At 37.1% G+C, this 27,102-nt stretch overlaps 1 protein-coding gene across 2 annotated transcripts in view; it reads right to left on the reverse strand.

Moving 5' to 3' along the window:
* Positions 1–26,334, reverse strand: part of PRPF18 (pre-mRNA processing factor 18) — a 43,239-nt gene extending 16,905 nt beyond the window's left edge. Inside the window, exons 1-10 of one of the 2 annotated variants that reach the window (XM_012738009.3) lie at positions 26,112–26,334; positions 17,477–17,554; positions 17,335–17,361; positions 14,762–14,866; positions 9,691–9,804; positions 6,235–6,381; positions 4,749–4,817; positions 3,219–3,359; positions 3,021–3,092; positions 185–340 (exon numbers count right to left, since the gene is read on the reverse strand). In XM_012738009.3, coding sequence (XP_012593463.1) covers positions 185–340; positions 3,021–3,092; positions 3,219–3,359; positions 4,749–4,817; positions 6,235–6,381; positions 9,691–9,804; positions 14,762–14,866; positions 17,335–17,361; positions 17,477–17,554; positions 26,112–26,177 — 975 coding nt within the window. In that variant the 5' untranslated portion in view covers positions 26,178–26,334. The remainder of the gene's footprint in view (positions 1–184; positions 341–3,020; positions 3,093–3,218; positions 3,360–4,748; positions 4,818–6,234; positions 6,382–9,690; positions 9,805–14,761; positions 14,867–17,334; positions 17,362–17,476; positions 17,555–26,111) is intronic. The other variant, XM_012738010.3, reaches the window with a different exon arrangement.
* Positions 26,335–27,102: the final 768 nt, after the last annotated feature.

Raw genomic sequence — 27,102 nt, forward strand, 5'->3', positions numbered from 1 at the left:
GAAAGTTAAAAGGTTTTTACTTTATTCAGTGAAGGTTTCTTAAATGCACTTACCCAAAGAGGACTTGGATCCTATCATAGTATTTCCTATTTATGACAATTCTTTGCCTCCTCTCGAGACTATAGTTTTGGGAATCAGAGAATGTCAACCTCCAGGACAATTCCTGTCCTTCCAAACCGCTTACCTGAATGTACTTCCGCTGAGTTTCGTCGTTTAAAACATGTGCAACATGCTTGGAAAAAATCTTTTCCCGACCAGTTCTGGCATGGATACCAACCATAGTGACACCAATGGGCCAAGGCGCATTTCCAATGGCCATCTGAAGATAAGCATCATTCGCCTGAAAGGAAAAATTGAGAAGAAATCAATCAGAAAGGCAAAAATATTGTGTTGGTCCAAATTATTATTTCAAGTATTTCACAGCCCTTTATGATATAATTTTCTTCCAAATCTTGGGCATAGTGAAAGTATTACCATTCCTTTATTCAAATAAGAGATTAAAATATGGGGTGACTGACTGCCCTGCCCAGGACAACAAATGTCCACGAAAAACAGAAACCAAAGTTAGGTTATGAGTGAAAAAGACAAACATTCCTTTGAGGCCTTTGTGTGTTAGAAATTAACATATTTCAAATCTGGAATTGGCTGGTAGATAATGTGATGCACTGATGGAAATTCAAGTTTCAGTGTCCTTTAGACCCAGTCTTCTCCATAGGTGGTCATGTAGAAGACAGAGGATAACTAGTTTTTAATAATCCAACCTAAAACGATAGCTACTTCCTGCATAGCACCACAGTTCTCTGAAGGCAGTAGGGGGCTCTGTGTGCTGGGATGACCACACAGCGTCCATAACAGATGTGTAAACAGAGAGGAAATACTGGCCCTAGAGTCAAATAGCTGAAGGGTGAGATCAGTTCATTTTGGCCCCCCTAAACCTCCCACCTGCCAAGAACCTAGAAAGAAAAGCTACAAGAAGTAAAGACAGAAACCAATGAAGACAAATGGCTCTTTTTCTTAACCAAGCATGACTAGTTGTGAGAAAAGGAGGAGGATAAAAATAAATAGCAAGTAAATTCTAAAAGACCCTGAGGGTTTCAGAGAAACTTATAAGTCAAGCCTCAAAGAGATTTTAACCTCAAAAATCAAACACTTACATGATTGATATGTTGAGCTGATTTTTAAAAACTCAGGTACTACACTGAGGTATCTGGAAGATCATTTTCTAACTAAAAGTTGAACTTGAACTTGCTCTGCTCAATAGATTTTATAAAGCTTAATTTTTTAGAAGGGCATATGTATGTATGTATCACTGATCCTCATGTGTGTAACTTTTTTTTTTTTTATAAACTTCCTCTTCTACTGGATTTTTTTTTTTGATTTTTTTTTTCATGTGTGTAACTTTTAACACTGGACTTTAACTGATAAAAATTCCAATATTTAGTTTCCCCAAAATTCCAAAGAAAATTGTCCAAACAGGTTATTAAAGTTCCTTTGTTCTTTTTATAGTTCATGCAAAATAAGCTTGCATCTAAGGTCTGATTTGATGAGAAAAAGCAAGAAGAGCAAAGGCAGCCACTCTCGCAGGCAGGTGGTGGTTTGTATTCTTTCTGTAGTGGTGGTGACCTTGTCCATCCAACACAATCATCCCCAGTAAGAATCGTGCAACTGACAAAAACTAAGAATAAAATTTATAACCATAAGGCAAAAATATTTTCTTTGAGAACACTGACTGGCTCTTACAAGGCGTAAAATCACACAATAGCTTCATTAGCTAAGGCTCTGAACAAGCAAACCACCCAGTCACCCAGGGATGCCAGCATCCCTTCTCCCATGAGTATACAGATACAGCACCAAATAAGCAATGCCATTTCCACTTTTCTACTGCTCTGTCACTGCGATGGCTGCACTGAAATGCTCCACTCCTAGTCTCTAGAGAGGCACAGGAACAAGAAGCCTCTTCAAACTCTGTTCTACCTCAAATCCCCACTATGGATGCATGGGACCCTTCTCTTCCTGTTCTGCTCCACCAGTGGATAGTCCTCCACCCTCTGCTTTCTAAACTCCACCCGAAGAGCCCTGGCCATCAGAGCTCTTTCCCTCTGCAGCCTCCTCCCAGAGCCCATTCAGGAGGGAAGAGACTGGAGCAAGGGAGAAAAGTCTTTCCCTGCATGGGGTCTACTATTGCTGCAGTACTGAAATAGAGGAGAAATGGCGGTCTAACTTGGACCATTTCCCTATAGCAACAATTACAAAGAGTGGTTAAATTCCATGGTATCATCAATATAATAGCTCAACTATGTTATAGATTACACAGACTTTCATAGCTGCCTGGGAAACTAATCTACATAACATTGTTTCTATGGGAAAATTTGTTCCATGCCATAATCAACCAGTTACACACTTCAAAATTCAACCCCATTCATAAAATGAACACTGCCTACATACAGTTTATGTTCTGAAGAACCTTTAGACCTACTTTTAAGAATGACTAAGAAAATACAGTATAGTCCCAAGGTCTGTTATTCAATGCCTAACAATAAAACTTTTTTTACTACTAGCTCATTTCACATTTATCCTTAAATCTACTATGTAAAACCCTCGCAACCCAAATAAACATATTATGTACATAACCTAGATATGCTCATAACAATTTCTTTTTTTTTTTTTGAGACAGAGTCTCACTTTGTTGCCCAAGCTAGAGTGAGTGCCATGGCGTCAGCCTAGCTCACAGCAACCTCAAACTCCTGGGCTCAAGCAATCCTATTGCCTCAGCCTCCCGAGTAGCTGGGACTACAGGCATGCGCCACCATGCCCGGCTAATTTTTTTCTATATATATTAGTTGGCCAATTAATTTCTTTCTATTTATAGTAGAGATGGGGTCTCGATCTTCCTCAGGCTGGTTCTGAACTCCTGACCTCGAGCAATCCGCCCGCCTCGGCCTCCAAGAGTGCTAGGATTATAGGCATGAGCCACCACGCCTGGCCAACAATTTCAATGCACAACATGGTAACTAACGTACCTTCACATATTCTCTCTGCAACATGAATTTAATAATATCTGTTATTGATTCTTTAATATCAGCAGGAAGATTCTGGAAAAGAAAAAATTAATTTTAGAAGCTACAATGGGTAGTGAAAAACAGACTGCAAAAATTCTAAATCTATATATTCTATTTTTTAAAAGTCAGCTAATGAAAGCATTTTCCAAGAAGCCTCACCCTTTTCCGTAGCTTTCTGAAAAGTGGTCTGAGGTAGGACTCAGTCTGCTTCTGAGTAGCACTGTTCAGTTTCCCCTGCACGCTGCGTTTCACATAATCTTCTCTGGCATTCAATTCTTTAGCCCACACACCAAGAAGAAACTGTTGAAAGAATGGTAAATTTAGACTACGATGCCACCCAGTGGTTCAGTAAGTTTAAAAGCTCTCAAAAGGACAAAACAGAACACCATCATCCTTAAAGTAAATGTTTAACTGATTAAAATAGCATCAAATAATAATTAATTAATGAGCTATTTCTGTTTAAGTTGTCACGTATGTTTTATGAAGTAGTGCCTCTGGCAAGTGACAAACTTCCCTAGTCTATACATATTCCTAGCTCAAGATAATCTATTCCCCCTCCCATAAAAAAGAACTATCAAATGTTATAGCTAACTATTTGATAGAAATAAACTTTTACTTGTACTTCTATTACATAACATTAAACCAACTTAGACTTATCATCCACAATATCATATGCACTGTGACATTTAATCAGTTTTCCAAGCTGTAGTATCTGGACTTTCTACTTAGGCAGTAGAGACCAAAACAATTTAAAATTCCCACTAAAGCACCTGACTAAAGAAGGAGGAAAGAAAGGAACAGAAATAAAAGATACCATGACCCATTCCTCTTGCTCCTCACCCCCAGCCCCAGAAAACTACCCCAGGGCCTCTTGGGTTTAACTGCATAAAGAGCACTTCTCTTGAAGCTGGCAACAGAGAAGGCTGAGCAGGACGCACGCCCCTGCATACGTTGCATAAGGAAAGCCATCATTCCAAGGGGAAATTCCGATTCTACTAGTTTCCATGCCCTTTCTAGTTCTATGCCATATCCTCAATGTATTCAGAATCTTGATGACTAGTGTGTAGTGTTAAACTGCACATTAAGTAAAACCATTTCATGCATTCAAATCTCTTAGCCTGAGCATAGTTTATAAGTAAATGTTAAAATGAATTCGGGATTTGCCCACTCTACCTAGACCACTAAAGAGAGAAATGCTGAGAAGAAAGATGGAATTAGCAAATCATAGCAAAAAACAGGCACCGATCTGTAGACCTGAAGAAATGAACACCCTGAAAGGTTGCAGATGCAGTTACTTTTTTTCACTGCCAATGTCCTTCCACCTACTTCCTTTCCTTGTCAGCCTCTCAAAACAGCTTCTGGAAATCTCCATTGCACTCCTTCCTAGGGTGTTTAAAAAAAAACAAGAAACTCCCCCAAATTTCTTGTCCATTCTGCTGTTGTGATTCTTTTCTGTGTTTACATTAATAAGCTAGCTTTAACAAAATGTGCCACCAAGGAAAGTAAATACACATTTCCTTTCATTAACTGCTATATCCAAGTACACAGCGATATCATAAACATAGTGCACATACAAGAAAGTTTACTGAGGGTTTCCCTTTCCAGCCTTTAACCCTTGATAATCCAAAAGTATAAAAGAGGTCTTAAAGCATCTAAAATGTCCTTTCTTCCCTAGCCTCAGATACTCACCTTTAGGAATTTGGTGATGATGTCCATGTCTTTGTGATCATCACCTTTCCCTAAGGACTCCCCAAGGGCCTGAAAAAGAGCAAAAATGCTTTGGTTCATTAGCACCGAGAACAGCTGAATATATATGATCGACACCAGTCTACACGTGGCTCTTTGTCACATATGCTGTTCAATTTTTATTTAAAAACCTCATGGCTTTGCTAGATAAGTTAAAAAAAAAAAAAAAGTGCTGATTTGCCATTTAAATTTAGACAGCATGTTATCTCTTATGAAAAAAAGACAAGGAGGGGTGAGGGGAGTGACTGCTAATGGCCATGACACTTCTTTTGCAGGGTGGAAGCAAAAATGTTCTAAAATTAGATGATGATGATGGTTGCACCACCTTGTGAATGTATTAAAAATCACTGAGTTGTACACGTTAAATGGATAAATTGTATGGTATGTGAATCTTAATAAAGCTGTGACAAAAAAAAAAAAAAGAAGAAAAAAGCCCACAAGTGGTTACCCATACCAGTTATTGTAGTAAAATTCAGAAACCATACAATAGATATTGGAGAAGGGAGGGGATTAAAATGACATCCTCCTCAACTATGATCTCAGAGAGACAGTTTCGTGCGCAAGAGCCAGGAATGAAAGGAAACAGGAAAGTAACAGTTTATGCTTCATTAAGCATTAAGAGCTTAAAACTAAGCCATATTTTTTCACAAGCTAGATGTTTACATGATACAACCACACTTCTTAATTAAAATTACATATATCACTCCATATGCAACACTGCGGCACAAATTAGAGAACAAAGCATTGCCAAGTGTTGGCAGGGATGGAAGGACACAAGACTGTCACATGCTGCTGGAGCGGGTACAGACTGGGACAGCCACTCCAGAGAGCAACTTGGCAGCACTTAGACAAGTTAAATACACATATACAAATCCCTCAATCCCACTTCTTTAGCCCAGAGTGCTTATACACAAGATTGTTTGTCACAAAGCTGTCTGTGTTAACAATGAGCTGGGATGGATCTAGCTGTCCGTCATTATGGGGGAACAAAAAGTAAAATGTAGTGAATGCCATAATATGTGGAATATTATGGAGCAATTAAAAGCAAAGGATTAAATGTACATAAAGCATCAAGGATGGATCTTAAGAACATGGTGCTGAGTGTAAAAAAGAAAAGCAAAAAAGAATAAAGAATTTCACAGCACAATTATCATTCCTATAAATCAAAAATATGTGCACACAAAACACCACAGGCTTTTGCGCATCTAACATATCAGAATGATTACTTTTGAAGGTAAGAAGTAGAGGACTGTGAGTGGAGACTGAAAAAAAGAAGAGTATATAAGTAAAAGCAGGAAACAAATGAAGGGCCTTTGCACTGACCAAACATGGCAGGGTGCTCTGCACAGAAAGATGTGATCCACTCACCCACCTGCTCCAGAAGAAACGGGGTGGGGAGGGAAGGGGCTGGGCTGGGCACAGAGATTACCTCTAACTCTTCGATTGTGGTGTTTTCTTCATGAACTTTCAAATCATTCTGTGTGTCTTCCTCTCCGGGTTCCTGCCCACCCACGATCTCGTTGAGGTACTGCTGATCAATCTTATCCAAAGCTGCTTTCAGGTCATTTCTCAATCCCTGAGAAAAGTACATTATGACATTTCATTGATGTTTCCTCTGTGATTTTTCATTAACAATATATACAATTCATTTTTTTTCCCACAAGCAGTTAAGACCTTGGCAAAACTAGGGACTCAAATGACATCAATTTATTCTACAACTAAAATTACTGTCCATTTAAAGTTAATTCTTATGAACACACTTAAAAGAATGTATGAACAATGGCAAGTCTGATAATGGGAAAAATAAAATAGATGTGAATGACAATTCCAAATGAGAATCTTCATCAATGCTGTAATTTCCTAAGGAGGATTAATGAAAGTGACCAGGTCTCCATCAGAGTCCCCAACCCATGTTCCCGGTTCACTGACAATGTCTAACCTCATTTCAACTACTCTGAACACCCACAACATTCAGAAATGTCAATGGAATACAACTGGTGTCTCATCTATATCACAGGCTTCAGCTATGTTTCTAACAAACCAGCAAATGCCATGTTTCAGGCATGTCCAGTTTATGATCATTTAATAAAAAATGGAAGCCTCCAGTTCCTACACATGAGTGGGAATCAGCTGGAAGGTTCGAGAGCCAGGGCACCATGGCCATGAGACGGCCATAGGGCAGCAGTTGAGAAAGTGACAGGAAAAAATCCTTGCCACCTGGGTTCAAATCCTTGCCACCTACCCACTCTTGGACAACTTATTTAATCCCTGTATGCCTGTTGCCTCACCTATAAAATGGGAATAGTAGTACTATTTACATGATGGTTGTTATGAGGATTTTTATTTTATTTAACACTTTCTATGTACTGGGACTGTTCCAGTGCCTTACAAACATCAAGTTATATAAATCAATTCATAAATGTATAGTACGTTTTGAACAGTCACTAGAGCACAGTAAGCATTCAACATGTGTTAACTCCTAATGTTACAGTATTAGAAGCATTTAATCATTGTCTACTGTCCTTTCATAAACACAGAAGAGAAACATTCAACTCAAAACTCTTTTACCATTCACTGAGCACCTGCTATGTATGAAGTATAATGCCACATGTTCCCAAAGGTTTTCTCATTTAATTCTCACTATACCCAGTGAGCCAGGTATGACTGCCTGTGTTTTCCAAAGGAGGATTATAAGGCACAAACAGTCACATAATTAATCATCCAGAAATGGAATCCAGACCTTAGGCTCCTGTGCTCTTTCCTAAAACCCTCTACATTCAAGGTACTAAACTTGGCATTCAAAAATAAAACAGCCCTTGCTCAAAAACAAGATACATAGGCACGTACCCTAATACTAATGAAATATAGTAAGTGCACTAACAGAAGTTTAATTGTAGGAGCACTGAGAAGGAAGCAATTAATTTCAAATGGGATCAAGGATAGGTTCAGAGAAGAGACATAATCTTTGAACTGTGTCTGAAAGCGTAAGGACAAGATTTCAGCCAAGGCATACAAGAGAGGAACACAGCAGGCATAGGAAAAATCATCACTGCGGTCACAGAGGACAGAAAGTGCTCAGGCAACTGTCCGTATTGTGGGGCTGGGAGGGCAATGCTGAAAAGTGAGGTTGGAGAGGGGTTCTGCAATGAATAAGGAAAGCAGTGAGAGATCCCAAGCTAGCAAACAGCATGTGGAATAAGCAGGGCCCAGCCAGCTTGGGTGTCCCTGCCATTCCAACTGAGATGCCAGGCATGTGGGCAAAGACACCAGCTTCGAAGACCAGTCCACGTGAGGCTTCAGATGACTTCAGCCACAGCTTTCACCTGGCTGCAAGCACACGAAAGACCCCAAGCAAAAACCTGCCCAGTCCAGCCCAATCAAACCACAGAACTGTTAGAGATATTAATAAATTATCTTAAGCTACCAGGTTTCAGGGTGGTTTGTTACAGTCACCAATAGTCAAACAAGATTTTATAATAATAAATCCTTTTACACTACTAAGTTTTGGGTTGGTCTATTACATAGCCATAAATAAATAACTACACCTGTCTCCAAGCAATTGATGGAGTAAGGAAACAAAAAGGCCACAGAAGACCTGAACACTGTCTTAATTGACATTGTAGAACTGCATAACTAAGGCAAAAACATTATCTTTTCAAGAGACCATGGAATAGACCCTATGCTGAGCCATAAAACAAGATCAGAACCTTACAGGCTTAAATGTAAAAGCAAAAACTTAATAAAGCTTTTAGAAAAAAAATTAAAAAGACTATCTCTTTGAGACCTTGGGACAGGCAATGATTTCTTAAGGACACAACAATCAATAACCATAAAAGGTAAAACTGATAAACTAGACTTCATCAAAATTTAAAACTTCTACTCAGCAAAAGATTCCATTAAGAGAATAGGTAAGCCACACACTGGGAGAAAATAGTCACACAACACAGCTGTATATCTGACAAAGGACTTATCTCCAGAATACATAAAGAACTATAATTCCTTAACAAAAAGACAAACAATCCAATTAAAAAATGAACAAAAGACTTTAACAGACACTGCACAAAGAAGATAAGTATATGAAGAGGTGCTTATCATCTTTAGTCATCAGGGAAATGTGAATAAAGCCACAATGAGATACTAGTGCACATGCAAGAGAACGGTTAAAATGAAAAAGACTAACAATACCAAACTCTGATATTTGAAAATAACTGGCATTTCTCATACAGTTAGGCATACATATCCTTTTATTATTCAACAATTCTACTTCTAGGTAGTTCCCCAAGAGATATAACATATTTCCCCAAGAGAAATAATGAGTTCCAAAAAAGATGTGTGTAAGAATGTTCACAGGAAGTTTTATTCCTAATAGCCCAAAGCTGGAAAAAATTTGTGACATATTCATACAATTGAAGATCACTGGGAAATGAAAAGGAAACTAGTGATACCCGCAATGACACGGATGAAGCTAAAAGCTGTTCCATTGAAAGACAGAAGCCAGACATGTACTCTATGAATCTATCCATATGAAATACTAGAACAAGCAAAATTTAATCTGTGATGATAGACTCCAAAAGGTGCCTGGCCAAGAGTGGAGGAGGAGGGCTGTGGGGACTGGCTAAGAAAGGGGCAACAGGGAACTTTCTTGGGTGCCGAAAATGTTCCATACCTTCATAACGGTAGTGGTTATATGCTTGTATGTGTTTACTGAAATGTACCAAACTTAAGGTATGTGCTTTTTAAAAAATTAATGAAAATTTACATTAGCAGTAGTAATCTGACAACTTTATCTTTCCATTTTTACCTGTAATAATGCAATCAGGCAGACTCCATTCTAGTTTATGTGATACAGTGGCATTTTTCTAGCTTTGTTCTGATTTGTTCTTACCTTGTTAACTTCAGGTGTGAGGATCTCTATTTTTCTTAAACGTTGAAAAGCATCATAATCAGTTTCTCCAAATAGTCTGATTGGTTCTCCTCTTTCTCTCAATCTTCTGATAACCTATAAAGTGAAACAAATGCCCAGTAAATTTAACTTGAGAGGAAAAAAAGAATTAAGCTCTCAAAATAATCTGTACAGTTTTTACCTCAAAACTGAAACCTGGGTTTAATAAAACTAATTTAATTATCCAAACACATTTCTGAGTAAAATATAAAATCCTTCAAATATTTTCATCATTTCAATTACGTTAAATGAAGATGTCTAAGAATGAAAGAGAAAATCAAGTACTTTAGTTAAAAATCTATTAATATTTTGACTCAAATGTCACTGTTAATTTATGATTAAATACCTCCTAGAAAGTAGTCTATGAATCTACAATTCAAATCTAAAGCAAACCCCTAATATAAACCATCCCTTTTTCTGTAAGACAAAAAAGAAATTACTTTTTGGGGAAAAAAAGAAAACTGAGGGATGAGCTTTTGGTCATTTTACATAATTATAACTGCTCTTAGCCTTCTTTTAAAAAATCAAAAGACAATAGTAGTCCCTTATGTTAACATATTTTAAGTGATCAAACACTTGTTTTGAAATACAGATGCTTGCCACCAAAGGGCGGTGCCTCGTGCCTGTAATCCCAGCACTTTGGGAGGCCAAGGCAGGAGGATCAAGCCCATGGCTTAAGGCCAGGAGTTCTAAGACCAGCCTAGGCAACAAATTGAGACCCTGTCTCTACAAAAAAAGTAAGAAAAAATTAGCTGGGCATAGTGGCGTATGCTTGTAGTCCCAACAAATAAGGAGACTGAGGCAGTAGGATTGCTTGAAACCAGGAGTTCAAGGCTGCAGTGAGCTACGATCACGCCACTGCACTCCATCATAGGCAACACAGTAAAATCCCATCACTTAAAAAAAAGAAAGGAAGCAGGCCGGGTGCAGTGGCTCACGCCTGTAATCCTAGCACTCTGGGAGGCCAAGGTAGGAGGATCGCTCAAGGTAAGGAGTTCGAAACCAGCCTGAGCAAGAGCGAGACCCTGACTCTACTAAAAATAGAAAGAAATTAATTGGCCGACTAAAAATATATAGAAAAAATGAGCTGGGCATGGTGGCGCATGCCTGTAGTCCCAGCTACTCGGGAGGCTAACACAGAAGGATTGCTTGAGCCCAGGAGTTTGAGGTTGCTGTGAGCTAGGCTGACGCCACAGTACTCTAGCCCAGGCAATAGAGTGAGACTCTGTCTCAAAAAAAAAAAAAAAAAAGAAAGGAAGCAGAACAAAACAGAAAATATAATTAAGAAAATAAAGGTTGATCCAACATTTTAAAAGTAACAAAAAACACCCCAAAAACTTTATCTGAGAGCATAAAATAAATAGAAACCATCGGGTTCCCATTGGGTTAACAGAAGTTTGAGATTAAACTAGAAATTTAAGAGGTCATCTAGTGCTATCTCCCATCAAATACACAAATGACCTCAAAAATGTGCTTGTCAGATTTGTATCTGACAAATGACAGGAATCATCTCACTTTATGAAACATTCCATCCCATTTTTGACAGATACATTTTGCTTCTCAAAACTGAAATCCACTTCCCTCAAACTTCTATCCATTTATCCTACTTCTACTTTATGAAACTGCAAAGAATATTAAAACTTGCTCTAAAATTAGATCTGTTTTCAATGGACTTTTTAAAGTGTCTCTAATAATTCTTCTCTTCAGGCTAAGTATTCCAAATATCCTTCCCCTAATTTTCACATCATGGTTTCCAGAGTCAGTCATCATTCCTCCGAAAGTTACCTTTTGTGTAATGGCCAGCCTAAAAATGTGATATGCAGAACTAAACAATACTGCTAACGTGTCAATCTGTGAGAAGTACAAAACATGTAATCTTTTCACCTAGACATCATACTTCTATCACTTACATTTAGCCCTATTCACACTAGAGAGGGACACAACAGGGACAGACTGCTGAGGGTGCACAAAGATTAAAGTCGATTGACTGAGTCAGGGCCAATCAAAGATGAAAAGAACCTAAACAGAAAAAAAGGGAATTTGAGCTAGTTATCACTTTAAAACATTCCTTAAAATTAGGGGCTAAAATAACTTAGGCCAAGTTATGTGGATTATGTAATTTTGGGGGGATATCAGAAATACATTATACATATTAATAGTATAAACAGCTAATTCTCATCTATCTGGGATTCTATAACAGTGGTTTTGCCTAAGGCCAGGTAATAAATGATCTGACCTCAAAATTCCTTTTAGCAAGAATTCTATTAATTTTTTCAATAAAGAAACAGATTTAAAAAAAAAAAAAAAAGGTGCCACAGAGAACAAAACGGGTATCAGCGAAAGAACTTAAGCCTCTGAGTCCTCTTTTACTATTTCAATAAAAGTTCCTTGCATGTAGGCAGGAACCACATCTTCACCACATTTTGTTCAGTGTTTGACATACAACTATTAGTCAACAATTTAAAAATATTGGTGCTTGTGAAAAGACCAACTTCTTAAAAGTACTTTGCCTTTTAATCCAAACTTTTCAATGTTCAAACATATAAAGAAAATTCTATATAAAACTTTTTGTTAAATCATAAAGTAACAGAATTCTAAAACATGTGAATGACAAGAGATTTTAAATATTTCCATAATTATGAAATTAATACATGCTCAATTTAAGTGCAAATGAAAATATAAAGAAAATATTTCCTATATATAAATATGTGCTCATAAAGGCAGCAGAAAAAACACTACTACATTATTTTTTTACCTCTTAGGAATGGGGAAAACCTTTCTAAGCATGACACCTAAGGAAAAAACATAATGAAAAAGTCTGGTGGTCACATAAAAATTTAGAACTTCTGAATGTCAAAAAGCAAATGTCAGACTGATAAAAAGTATGCACTAGGCCGGGCGCGGTGGCTCACGCCTGTAATCCTAGCTCTTGGGAGGCCGAGGCGGGCGGATTGCTCAAGGTCAGGAGTTCAAAACCAGCCTGAGCAAGAGCGAGACCCCGTCTCTACTATAAATAGAAAGAAATTAATTGGCCAACTGATATATATATATAAAAAAAAATTAGCTGGGCATGGTGGCGCATGCCTGTAGTCCCAGCTACTCGGGAGGCTGAGGCAGAAGGATCGCTTGAGCCCAGGAGTTTGAGGTTGCTGTGAGCTAGGCTGACGCCACGGCACTCACTCTAGCCTGGACAACAAACCGAGACTCTGTCTCAAAAAAAAAAAAAAAAAAAAAGTATGCACTATATGTACATCTAACACATATACACTTATAAAAATAGGTTAACACCTTTAATATATAAACACATTGACTTACAAATCAATAAAAAGACCAATTTAATGTTATAAAAGTAGCAATTCCACAAAAGAAGAGACATTAGTGACCAACAAACACATAAAAACATGTTCAATTTTAATAATCATTAACAGAAAGTTTCAAGTTAAAACAAGGTATTTTTTTCACTGCCCACTCTGTCAAAATTTAAAGTAATGATAAGACTGCTTTCAGATTGGCAAAGGATAAAACATTTTAGAATAAAGACTTGACAGAGTTGCTAGGAAACTACTTAATACTCTTACAAATTTATGGGAATTAAATTGGCACAGCTTCTTTGTAGGCCAATTTGATATGCTATAAAAAATGAAACAGACCCTCTTTGCCTAGAAACTCCTTTTGTAGGGAATTATCCTACTGGTAAACTCATACAAATGTATCAAGATATATGCATAAGGATGTTCACTTTAGCATTGTTTATAACAGCAAACCACTGAAAGTAACTTAAATATCCATCAGTAAAAGGGTAACTTAAATTACAGAACTATTAAAAACTATCTAAATTTATTGGTACTTACTACTAAGTACTATTCTCATCATGTATTACCTCATTTAATCATAAAAATCTCATGAGGTAGACCCTATTATTGTCTTCATTCATATATAAAGCAATCAGGAAATAGACTGGGTAACCTGCCCAAAGTCACATACTTACTGTTAAAATTTTCATCTATATATACACACCCTGACATAAAATGGTCTTTGAAATGTATTCTAAGTGAAAAGAACATACAAATGCATATAATCTCACTTGTGTGCAAGAGGGATAAAAGTGCACACTTGCATACTGCTGCTAAGTGAATGACTCTGGACAGCAGAAGGGCTGAGAAGTGATTCAGAGTGATGGCAGAAGACAGGAGGAAGGTAAGACATTTTTGTTTTATACCTTTCTGTATACGTTTGAATTCTTTGAGTCACGTGAATATCGTGAAATCTGGGTTTGTTTTTTTTCTTTTTTAAGTAAAATCATAACTGAAATTGAGCAGGGTATGGACAAACACTACAAGTGGAAGTATAAACTGGTACAACATATCTGATGTCTACAGAGCCATTTGGTAATATGTATCAAAAGTCTCAAAAATATGTATAGTTTTTGCCCTAAAAATCACACATTTATAAATTTTTCCAAAGGAAATAATCACACATTACTATGCATGTAATGATGTCTATACAAGGATGTTCATCTTAGTACTATTTATAATAGGGATATGCTGAAGCAATCCAAATGGCTATTAATAAAGAAATGATTTTTAAAATATTGTCATACAAACAATGGGAAATTGTCATTAAAAATTACATAGATCTCTATATTTTTATCTGGAAAGATGTACTATTAAATAAGGGAGAGAAAAGTAGGTTACAATATACTAAAATAATTTAGACAGATAATTTACATATATTTAAAATATATACATTTAATATTTATCTAGAATAGTCATGTTTATTTTTTAAAGTTTACAAAGGATATACTCTAAGAAAAGATAATACTATTAAGAAAAGCAGAGATTAATTTACAACTTCATGAAGAAAACTGTCTAGCTGCACAGTATTTTTAGGTCAGTAAATCATTTTATAGAAAAATAATGACATTTAATTTACTGGAAAGAACTGGAGATAAATGTAAACACTGTGGAGATTTTTCTTTTTTTTTTTTTCACGAAACACTCATATATAAACTTACCTCTTGCCTAGAAAGAGTCATGGGTAATTTTTCTTCTGCCAGTTCGAGTTCTAATACCGGATTTGATGAAGTTAATGGTTTCTGGTCCTCCTCTTTTGGCTGTATCTATATTAATAGCCAAGAGAAATGAAATTCAGCTTTTAAAATACAGTTAATATTTATCATTCCATTACCTTAGCTTTTCATGAAAATTAAACACGTATTAAATATTGAAGGCTTCCTAAGGTTCCTCTGAGGAAAGAGCTCACAATAAATGTGCATGCTTTTAAGAGCTTATCAAACGTGTCTGTTTCAGGGACATCACAATAAACAGCATGCACACAGGAGATGGCATTCTTGCTATAAAAAAGTGGCATGACTATCAGAGTTTCTAAAATCAAAATTTAATAGGGCTAAAATCTGCACTCACTTTCTCCCCAGATGCTAAAGAATTCTACTTTTTTCTTAAAAGCAACCAACTTGCTCTGTCCCTTTTAAGAAAAACGTCTTACAGAGTCTTGCGTTCTGGCTCAGCTTCAAAATGAAGACTAAAGAACTGCTTTCCAACAGAAACCTGTGAAGCTTCATGCGCTAGCTTTTCCCATCCTGTTTTTAAAAGCTTATTATTCCAAATGCACAGAAATCGCTGTTGGACATACAGAAAAATTCAGTGCTATACAGAACTGGCCCACAAACTGAGCTAAAAACCTTACAGAAAAATAATGAAAAAAGTACCTCTCTACTAATGCCACTCAAGGAAAGAGTGGACTCTCTTGTTTATAACAACCTACAGGGGAAAAAAAACTCTTCACCTATTTTCTCAAATTTTCTGCCCAAGTCACAGTTTAGGAAAACAGCTCAGCAATTCATAAACCCCACTGCAATCTGTGAACAGATACTGAAACATGGTTTCCCACCTGACCATGAGATAAATCTAAAATGCTGAAAGGAGTATGACCAAAAGAAGAATATTAAAGATCAACATTAAGGAAAAAACTCAAATTCAATTAGAAAGGCTATATGGTGAAAATCATATAAGTCATGATTCTATAGTTTATGCTTAAAGGTTATAGTTATCATAACTAATTAATGCTGAAGTAAAACTGAGGTATTAAAAAAACCTAAATTTTCATATTTTCACAGGCCAAATCAGCATCAAGCTTTAAAAAGTGGTAGTTAGTGTCTGTAAAGGAATAAAAGTAATGCATAGTACATTGCTATTACTATCAAGAAGGAAATATTTTAAACATCTTTATTAAAAAAAAACTGTGCTTACATTTTTAGCACAGAAACAGGTATTTCTCAAAAAATCTCAGGACAAAAGCATGTTTAATTACATAATGGCAGTGAATAGCTCTGGGGAAAAGATCTAAAACAATCTGTCAGCTGGAATCAAAAGTTACAAGCAATTTTCCTACCTTATCAAAAAGTTGAAAAGGTTTAAATTTAGGGATCTGGAAATGCAGCAAGCTAGCAAACTAAACCTATGTAAGTGATTCTTACTCCAAATCAAGATTGAATTAGACAATGCTGGGCAAGGTAAAATGAGAACTCTTCTATCTACTCAATGGTTATTTACATAAAAGGTATTTTCATTTCCTAAAATAGAAGCAAATAAAACAAATTATCTTTATGGAAATTATCAAAACAGAAATAGTAGCTTTTGTATTCTAAAAACCTATCAGAAATGTAACTACGTTTTTCTTTAATACTTGCCCTCTTCCAACACTACAAAATAAAACCAAATGCATATACATACCATTTGCATTCCTCATGCTTCCTTTTAGAGATATTATGCCAGATAAATTAACTTCCAGAACTTTCCCCATTACATGCACAAGAGTATTAGTGTATATGTTTCACAAGCAAAAAGTTGATTTCAAATGTATGAGTTGACAAAAGTATTTCAATAGAACCTCATAACTTTGAGTTAAAAATTATTGTACTAGGTATAGGTTATTTTAAAATAATTTAAACATAACTTCTCCACCTCATAACCTGTAACCCCTCCCAATAAAAACCCCAATATATTATTAACTAGGTAATTTCAAAGATAATCTCAGTCATGCTCCTAAAATACACAAGCAAAGCCTTCCAGATAACTCATTTGTTTTTAAAAGTATTTCAAAATTACATTTTCTATCCAATAGACTAAAGAATGTTTGAAATGTGATACCTTATTACAACAAAAGCATATAAATGTATATGGTGCTATATTTCAGGCAGAGGTACTTAGGGCCCAAAAGGAATTCTTAACAATGCAAACATAAAAGTGATGGCTTAAAATATTCAGGAGAAAGCAGAGGAAATACCACTGCTAATATCACTGTTGCTGAATGAATAAAATGTCTGAACTCTTTCAAAATCTACTCTTTTATTGGGAGAGGTGAGGGAGAGCAGTGGTGGTGGAGGTGGAAATAAGGTAGTCTCAGATCCAGGATTTAATTTTTTTTTTTTTTTAATTCAAGCTTTGATCTCAAGCCACTGCATGCTGTCCACAAAAAGCCAAACCATTCCAAGCCAAAAGTCATGCATGTATTTTCCTAAATTCAAAATTAAAAAAAAAAAAGAAAAGCAAAAACCAAAACTCATACCTCTCCAGATGGCTTCTCATTTATAGGCTAATGTATAACATCGATAAATTAAACAAAGATCAATGATTTTGTCATTTAACAATAGCTGCATAAATTTAAACTCAGAAATATATAATTTTAACATAAAAGCACGCATTCATACCTTGTAGCCACATCTTTCAAAATATGCTTCCTCTTCTTTTTTTGCAAGGTCACTACGCTTGAAATATTTTTTATTTTCCTATTAAGGGAAAAAATTAAGTTAATAATGTATCCTTGGGAAAAATTTCATGTCCCATAGTCAACAAGCACCTTTAAAAACTTTCTGAAAATACTCTTAGATTTTCAAGAATTTGATTTTCTTATTTTTTTTTTTTTTTTTTTTTTAGTTCCAGAGACAAACCACCCTTCCTCCACCATGGGTCTGTCTGGGTACTGATGTATGATGAATACTGGTATTTTTCTTGCAGTATTATTTTAGTAAGCATGTCCAACAGCAAAGAGAAGAAACTAAAATGCCTTCCAGGCCTGGCGCGGTGACTCACGCCAAGTAATCCCAGCACTCTGGGAGGCCGAGGCGTGCAGATTGCTCAAGGTCAGGAGTTCAAAACCAGCCCAAGCAAGAGCGAGACCCCATCTCTACTATAAATAGAAAGAAATTAATTGGCCAACTAATATATATGTAAAAAATTAGCTGGGCATGGTGGCACATGCCTGTAGTCCCAGCTACTCGGGAGGCTGAGGCAGAAGGATTGCTTGAGCCCAGGAGTTTGAGGTTGCTGTGAGCTAGGCTGACATCACGGCACTCACTCTAGCCTGGTGGGCAACAAAGCGAGACTCTGTGTTAAAAAAAACAATAATAAGTATACCATTTTATGTGTTTCATAATGAATCCATTTGAAGAAATTATCTTTGAACTCAAACATTAAGAAATTAAATCCAAACAACATGAACATTTGGAAAGCATTTTATTTATTTATTTATTTTTGAGACAGAGTCTCCCTTTGTTGCCCACCAGACTAGAGTGAGTGCCATGGCGTCAGCCTCACTCACAGCAACCTCAAACTCCTGGGCTCAAGCAATCCTGCTGCCTCAGCTTCCCGAGTAGCTGGGACTACAGGCATGTGCCACCATGCCTGGCTAATTTTTTCTACATATATTAGTTGGCCAATTAATTTCTTTCTATTTATAGTAGAGATGGGGTCTCGCTCTTGCTCGGGCTGGTTTTGAACTCCTGACCTCGAGCAATCTGCCCAACTCGGCCTCCCAGAGTGCTAGGATTAAAGGCGTGAGCCACCATGCCTGGCCAAAATGGTATACTTTAATTATTTTCTCCTAATCAAACAAAAATTATGGCATATGCAGCCAACATTTGAAATCCCATTTTCTAGGAAAACTCCAAGAATGTGTCTAAATTCATTTTTGTCATCTGGAATCTTATTCTATCATTCAATTCTTAAAATAATCTAGACATAGAATGGTCTTGGTGAATCTTTTTTATTAAAAAGATGATTTAGGTACTTGTTTTAACATGATTTAATGTAAAGAGACAAGCTCTAAAATCTTGTATATAAAATTATCCTCATTGTTAAATCTACAGTCCCTAATTTGAAGGCATGTTATTATCTGCAGTTCTACCTCTTGGATATTATTTCATTGTTAACTTTGCTCAAAGATATTGCCCTACTTTATTAATAGTAACTATATTAATAGTACCTCAATAATACCTCCACACCTGTACTTAGCACCTCATAATTCATTCAGGCGATGATCATCAACAGATGCTGAAACCACTGTGAGAAAGGCTAATGGTGACAATGGAAAGATCAGGCTGCCAACATTTGAACCCACTGACCAAGCTTGGCATCAGTAAAAGATGATGTTATACCATAGGAAGTGCCCAACATCATCTATAAAGTACTCTTGTTAAATGCAGAAAATAGAGGAATTAGCTAAATGGCAATGCCAGGAAGCAATCAGACAAATCTAAGACATTTTACAAAACTAGCCCCATTTCTCTAACAAGTAAATGACATAGAAGAAAAAAAGAGAGAGTTGGAGAAATGAAAATGTCCTCAATTAAAAGAAACCAAGAGCCATAAGAATCAACTGCAATAAGCAGACTTTGAATCTGACTTGAAAAACGAACTGTAAAAACATTTATATTTTCATTCAGTTGGGAAATATATGAATGGGAGAGGAGTATCTCATGAGATTAAGGAACTAATTTTACTTTTGTTGGGTGTGATCATATTTTGGTTATATAAAAACGTGTCATTTTCTACAGTTACATGTTAGGGGAAGAATATACAAGTGCATGATACAATTTTCTCTATTTTTGTGTTGCTTAAAGCTTCCAGAAAAGTTCTTCTAAGAGTTCATTCATTAATGCAATAAACATTTCTCGACTCATCCACCATACTCCAAACACAGTTTTACAGATATAAAGATGATGATATTACCTGGGGTAAAGAACTGATGGTATTACATGAACATTAAAACTACCCTAAGGGCCAGGCATGGTGGCTCATGCCTGTAATCCTAGCACTCTGGGAGGCCAAGGCGGGCGGATTGCTTGAGGTCAGGAGTTCGAAACCAGCCCAAGCAAGAGTGAGACCCCGTCTCTACTATAAATAGAAAGAAATTAATTGACCAACTAAAAATATATATACAAAAAATTAGCCGGGCATAGAGGGGCATGCCTGTAGTCCCAGCTACTCGGGAGGCTGAGGCAGGATTGCTTGAGCCCAGGAGATTGAGGTTGCTGTGAGCTAGGCTGATGCCACAGCACTCACTCTAGCAACAGAGTGGGCAACAGAGTGAGACTCTGTCTCAAAAAAAACCCCAAAAAAACAAAAAAACACCACCCTAAGAATGATGAAGACAAATTGTATTAATCCCCTTTTAGAAGTGAAAAAGCCAAGCATTAGGTTAGGTAACATTCCCAGGACTTAGTAAGGGGATGAGTTAACAGCTAGGACACAAACTCTGGTCCTCAAATCCGTTATACTGACGTAGTCTTCCAAGCTATAGTTCTTCACTTTCAAAATGTTATTTCAGCATCCAAAATTGTTCCTTTTGACTATGTAGTATGTAACTCTTACATTTCAAATAAGCTGACAAATACATAGTGGTATCCTCTCAGATAGGACTGATAAGTAGGAAGAACGATAAACAAACTGGGTATATTCATACAACAGAATTCTGCTCAACAATAAAAGGATAAACAAATGCATGCAGTATCATCAAAACATTCTGATAAAACAAAACTCGACATTAAAAAGCACACAGTATGTATGACCCCATTTATGTGACGTTCTAGAGCAGGCAAAATTGAGTGGAAAGAAATCAGAATAGTGGTTACTTCTGGAGCAGGCAGTGGCAGGAAAGACTCAAAGGTGGGATGAGGGTGATTATTACGTATCTCAAATAGATGGGGTTTACATGGGTTACACACACACTTATCAAAACTCATTGAACAGTACACTTAAAATTTGTGCACGTCTTTGTATGCAAATTTGTGCATATACACGAAAAGAAATATAAGCAAACATTGATTCTAGTTAATGATATGTATAGCAAATTGTTTAGAGGTAAGTGTACTGATGTCTACAATATGATATGAAATGCATAAAGATGAGCAAATTGTTTTTGTTACCCTATCTGCAATTGAAAAACACCTGTCTCTGTGGTACTGCTATTCCTGCAGAACTGCCTCATCTGTGGTGATTTCAAATGGTATCCCAGCTTTTTATGGTTAATCTGTGATTATCAAAATAGTCAATACACTTCTATCACCTGTCCTAAAATGCCCTGCCTGGTATAACTCTTTTCAAGTAAATGAAGTTTCTGCATTGCTAGATGGATTGATGAATGGTCAGCTGGAGAGTTACATGATAAAGCAAATACAGTAAAATGTTAATTACAGCTTTAATTATAGAATCTAGGTGAAAGGCATATGGGTGTTCACTGTATCATTCTTGTAAGTTTTCTTTAAGTTTGAAAATTTTCATAGTAAAATGTCGAGGGAAAAACTCTACTTTGCAGATGTCAAAATGTGGTATCAACTTGGCAACAAACTTCCTGTAACACTGTTTTTTCACAACCATAAAAAAAAAACTTCCAAAAGATCCTTGTATACTACTACTGAAAGACAGGAACTGGAGGATTACAGGAGACTGTTCCACGTAAAGGGATAAATAAGTGTGAAAAAAGGCAAGTTCAAAGAACTGAAAAAATGAAAAAGGGTCGGTAGGGCTGGAACACAGTGTGAGGAATAATGACACAGAGAATTGGAGTCACCAACACAGAAATGCCCAGTTCTTAACCTTTCTGAGTCAAAGACCCCTCTAATAACATCATAAATAGGGAGAGGGAGAGAGGGTCATACACACACATACATGCTAAATTTTAAATAAAATTTCAAGGAACTGATGGATACTGACTGGGAAGTCTATCCAATGGCTCTATTTCTTAAGAAATCCCCCAATACAAATGGTAACTAAAATCACAGAGATGAGTATAAGATTTGCAAAAGAGAATACTCAGTGTGAAGGGAAAATGGTTGGGCTTGAACTTTAAGAAATACCAACATTTTTAGGGACCAAAATAAAATGCAGCAGCCTGTAAGGGAGATCAAGAGTAAGCAGCCTGAGAAGTAGAAGGAAAAACAGGAAGTTGTGGTATAAAACATGACAAAGGAAGAGCAAAAGAAGATGACCAGTCAACAATGTCCAATACTGTCAGGTGAGTTAATAAAACACGGAGGTCACTTGATTCCCTGATTGGAGCAGATTCAATATAATGATGGAGGCAGAAACCAGAATGCCTCAGGTTAAGAAGTGGGAGTTAGAATTTATTTTAAGCAGCTGGCTGTAAAGAAAAGGAACAGTGTATGTATCCTTTTAGAGATGGGAGACATCTGCATGTTTCAGTGCTGATGGCGATAAGCCAGTAGAGAGACTGGGGACACGGGGACAAAAGGAATAACTGATATTAAGGTCCCCGATGATGCTGAAAAAGATGAGTTGTGACCCAAAACACAGATGGAATGTTTGACCCAAGATATAACTGAAACCTCATCCATTTTAACAAGGAAACACTTGAGGAATTTCCAGCCTGTTGGTTTCTATTTTCTCTATAAAACTGAATGTATGTTCCTTAAGAAAAGGACCAAGCATTACTTTATTAATTAAACCTCTGAGGCACTGTATAGTATCGTGCATGTAGGAAACATTCAGCAAATATTGAAGAAAAACGCTAAACTTTTACACAAAGCTCATCCTTAGAATTACAAGGAGTAAACCTAATTACTCCCCACTGAGTTCCTAGAGCAGCCTGGTTTTCCACATAAATGAGGCTTTGCCTTAAATGAAGACTTAACCAATACCAGGCTAGAAAGCATTGGTATTCTAGCAATGCAGACGCTACGCTTACCTCAGGGTAGTTATACCAGTAGGACATTTTAGGACAGGTGAGAGGAGGATACTTTAGTAGTTTCTCCACAGTTTGACAAAGTGGCACTCAGTAGTTAAGCATTTGACTATTTCAACAATCCTAGATTAACCATAAAAAGCTGAGATACCACTTGAAATGACAAAAGATGAGACAGGTGTTCTGGAACAGCAATACCATGTAGACAAGTGTTTTCCAGCCACAGATAGGTGGGGAAAGCCGTTTCTTGATGCCCACGCAGTGATTTGTTTTTTTAAAAAAATGGACTAAAACATATGATAGAATCATATGTAGTAAAATTTTTCACATTTATATCAATCAAAATATAAAAATTTATTTCTTATTATGAAGCAGTGAAAAGTTTGAAAGTTACTGACATTATGATGCAGAAAGATAAAAGCTATAAAGCAACTGATTCTGTATAAAACTATATAGCTGCAAATCTAAAGACTGTCTTCCCATGCATACAATATGAAAAGATGTCTAGTTATCTACGTTCTCTTAAATTATGCAAGAACACTCACCCCCCCAAGCTGGGTCCGAGACTTGAGATCTACCCTGGCTGGCCACAAGTACGAGAAAATCATGTAACCTTCTAAGTCTCAATTTCATCATCCACGAAAACAACATAATAATGCCTGCCTTCTGCACTAATTAAGAGCTGTTAAGTTCAAATGAGATAGCATAATATAGCGCTTTGAAAAGTATACAAGACATATGTTAATCCAATTTTCAAGTGCTTTAATTCTCAGAGTAGACCTATCAAAACTAGGTCTATGTTCATAAGGTGAATATAAATCCATTCTGTATGTAGCCATTAACTGAGCAGGATTTGAGGTGGGACAGACCAGGGTACAAACTCAGGCTCTATCTGTTGCTAGCTGTGTGATCCTGTAAATCATGTAACTTCTCTTAGCTTCTGTTTCCTCATTTGTAAATGAGAATAAGAGTACCTTTATGCGGTTGTTGTACAAACATATGAAGTATGTTGCATAATACCTCACAGATTACTATTAATAAAAACTACGATTTTCAGTATTTTTATTCTCATTTCATATATGCTCTTTGTTGGTCTGAACTGTTCTATAATTGGGGAAATCAATCTTCTCTTCTGACTGGGATTATCTGAATAATTAAATCAATGACCAAATTAAAAACCAAAGACACACCAGAAAAAGTTTATATATGATGATAAATTAAAAACAACTATGAAAAATCAAAGATTTTTAAAAAATTGATCATGTTTATAGATTGGTCCATTTCCATGACAAAGATCGTGATTATGCAAATATGCACACTATAAACCCTTAAGCTGAGCTGAATATTCTGTGATTCAAGTTTCCCTTTAAAGCACTCTGACTGAGGGGAGCATGGGCAATATATGTATGTAACCTTAACACTTGTACCCCCATAATACACTAAAATAAAAAAAAAAAAATAAATAGAGCACTCTGATTTCAACACTCTGGCCCTTCCTAACATCAACTATGCATTCCAACACCTGAATTAGTTTTTAAAATACTGCCAAGCCACTCATCAGAAGAAAAAAAAATCCCTAAAATATAGATTAAAACATTAAGTTACAAATAAGAACTATCTCTCCACTCACCTGCTAAATAACATTCTATTTAATTAGTGCCACTTTTCTAATTGTTTTTAAAACTTCAATGATACAAACATCTTGATTACATTAAAAAAAAAAAAAAACTTCAATGATTATGAAATTTGCCATCCACCAAGCTAACAACCCTAACTTACACGACATTATATACACCAATCATACACTACATCCAAAGATCTATGTCAGATGTTCTGTGGTCCACAGACCCCTACAGGCCCTGAAGACCCTCTGAGAGGACCCATGAGGTCAAAGCTATTTTCAGTACTAAAGTACGATTTGCCTGTTCACTCTGATGACATTTGCACTGTGGGTGGAAAGCAACTGTAAATTTGCTGAAACCTTAGCAAGAATTAAGGCAGTGGCACCAAACTGTCACTGCATTCAGAGAGAGCCAGTTTCACTTAATCTGCTTGATGAAGTGGTAAAATTATTAATTTTATTACGTCTGGATCCTTGACTGCATCTTTTTAATATCCTGTGTGACAAAACAGGAAGGGTGCATAAAGCACTTGTCATTTATGCCCAAGTATGATGGCTGTCTGGAGGAAAACCAATTGTGCAACTGAGTTGCAAACGAAACTACCTGTTTTTCATGGACTATCATTCTTACATGTAAGAATACCTGACAAACTGTGATTATTGAGACTTTGGTATTTGGTAGACAAATTCCCAAAATGAACAAAGTGAGATGATCGCTTCAGAAAAACAACTGATAGTATTTGTTGCCTATGATGAAACTCCAGCTTTCAAGTCAATAAAGTTAAAGGAGTAAAGAACTTACACCTGTCACCATGGGCTTGATGGTTTAACCCAAAGGTTAAAGAAGTTTCTCGAGCAATCAGTGGATATTAAAGTGATTTTTATATTGTGTAATGAAATGTGTCAACAGTTGGGAGGCCTGCAAAACTTATTATCCAAATTATCAGTGAATATATATTTTTAAAGTTTTTCAGTTTTAACTTCTAACATGGTAAATATTCATAGAAATAGCACATAATAAAAAGTCCTTTGGGATCCTAACTTTTAAGAGTGTAAAGGGGTCCTGAGATCAAAAGTTTTGAGAGTCAGTCGTCTAAGTTATTGTTATGCATGCAATAAAGCAATGGAAATCAACTTAAGAAGTTCCTAAATCACATAATTCTTTTTCTTTTTCAGTTCCTCTCCAAAAAGAGTTTTAGCCTTCCCATCAGTGAAGAGCTGACCTATAGACTTTGTACTGGAGAAGAGGAAAGAAGGGGGAAGAGAATAAAAACATTGGGATTTACTACGGGGAAGAAACTTTAAAAGGAAGAGTTCTGAGACCGCCCTTTCTCCATGCTTCAGCTGGGTACAAACGCTCAGTGAGACGGCAGAAGTGAACCACCATCAGAAGAACCGGGGAACGCCGGCAGAATACCGACAGATGGGAGTGGGGACGGGGGCAAAATGCGAAGGGGAAAAGGGCAGTCGGGGGAGGAGAAATAGCCAGAGCCTTGGGTTTCCCTGCAATCCCTCACTTCCATCCCTAAGGCTCCCGAGTGAGGTGCCAAGGGGTGGACCTGTGGAGAGCGCGGGGGCCTCCCGGGTATGGTGGCAGGGCTCTCGCTAAGCCCCCTCCCCGCCCCAAATCCCTTCAGTACCATCACCCCCAACACCCCGACACACATACGTATACACACATGCCCCCCCAAACACACGCACACACTCTTCGATCCCCAACCCCCACGACCACAGGGGTCCTCACCACCAACAGGTTCCTGTCCTCCACCAGCTGCCGCTTCCGGAGGATCTCTGACTTCAGAATGTCCATCCCGCTGCTCGGGTTTAAGGCCGAATTTCCCCTCTCCGGCTCTCAGACCCAGCCTCACCCGGCCGGCCGCCGAGAACCCACCGTAGGCAGCACAGCCAACCCCAGACACCGAAAGACAACAACTGGCGGCGGCCGCTTCCGGCGGAAGCTGAGGTGAGCGAGAGAGGAGGGAAGAAAGCCCTCGGTGGCGCCTGTTATTGGCGGAGCGGCTGCGGATGGCTGCCCCCTGGCGGCGCCCTCCGGAAGCGCGCCTTGGTATCCCCCGCTGAGAGGTACAAGTGAACGCGGGTTGAAACCCAAGGGTTCTGAGTCGTGTTGAGGTTGGTGTGCTGCACTTTTTATTGTTACAGTACCCGCTTGCACCTGCTGGTTCAGGTCCAAAAGCCTCCTCGTAGAACACCCTGATTAAGGCAAAATCCTTACTTATTATATTTAGAAGTGCACATCAGGATTTCTGAAGTTGCTTGCAAAAATTAACATAACAGAGTGAGGAAAAACCTAAATAATAATACTAATTCATAAGTACATAGTGAAAGGGCAGTGTGCATTGCTGGCCTGTTAAATTTCCTGGGAAGTTAAACAGCTACATCCATTTAAGGCATTTCAGAAGTAAATTCGTCTCTACTCCCTAGTTTAGTTCTAGATTGCTTACATGTATCTTGGTGATAATTGAGTATTTACCTCAAGCTAACTGAAGTCGTGTTTTTTGATCATGTGTTCAGCAATCAAGATGCTCAATGACGTGATTGCAGATGTAATCAGAAATTCTTTTTTTTTTAAAGTCCAACCCAAGAAAAAAAAAATTAAATTGGAGGAAAAATAATTATGTCAGAGATTTTTTAAAGACCCTAAAAACTGCTTGCATTTATCTTTGGTTCCATGCCATGGAAGCATTTTTTTCAAAAAAAAAAAAAAGTTTAGTTGT

The sequence above is a fragment of the Microcebus murinus genome, chromosome 25 (genome assembly GCF_040939455.1).
Source record: "Microcebus murinus isolate Inina chromosome 25, M.murinus_Inina_mat1.0, whole genome shotgun sequence".
In the NCBI taxonomy this organism is placed as follows: domain Eukaryota; kingdom Metazoa; phylum Chordata; class Mammalia; order Primates; family Cheirogaleidae; genus Microcebus; species Microcebus murinus.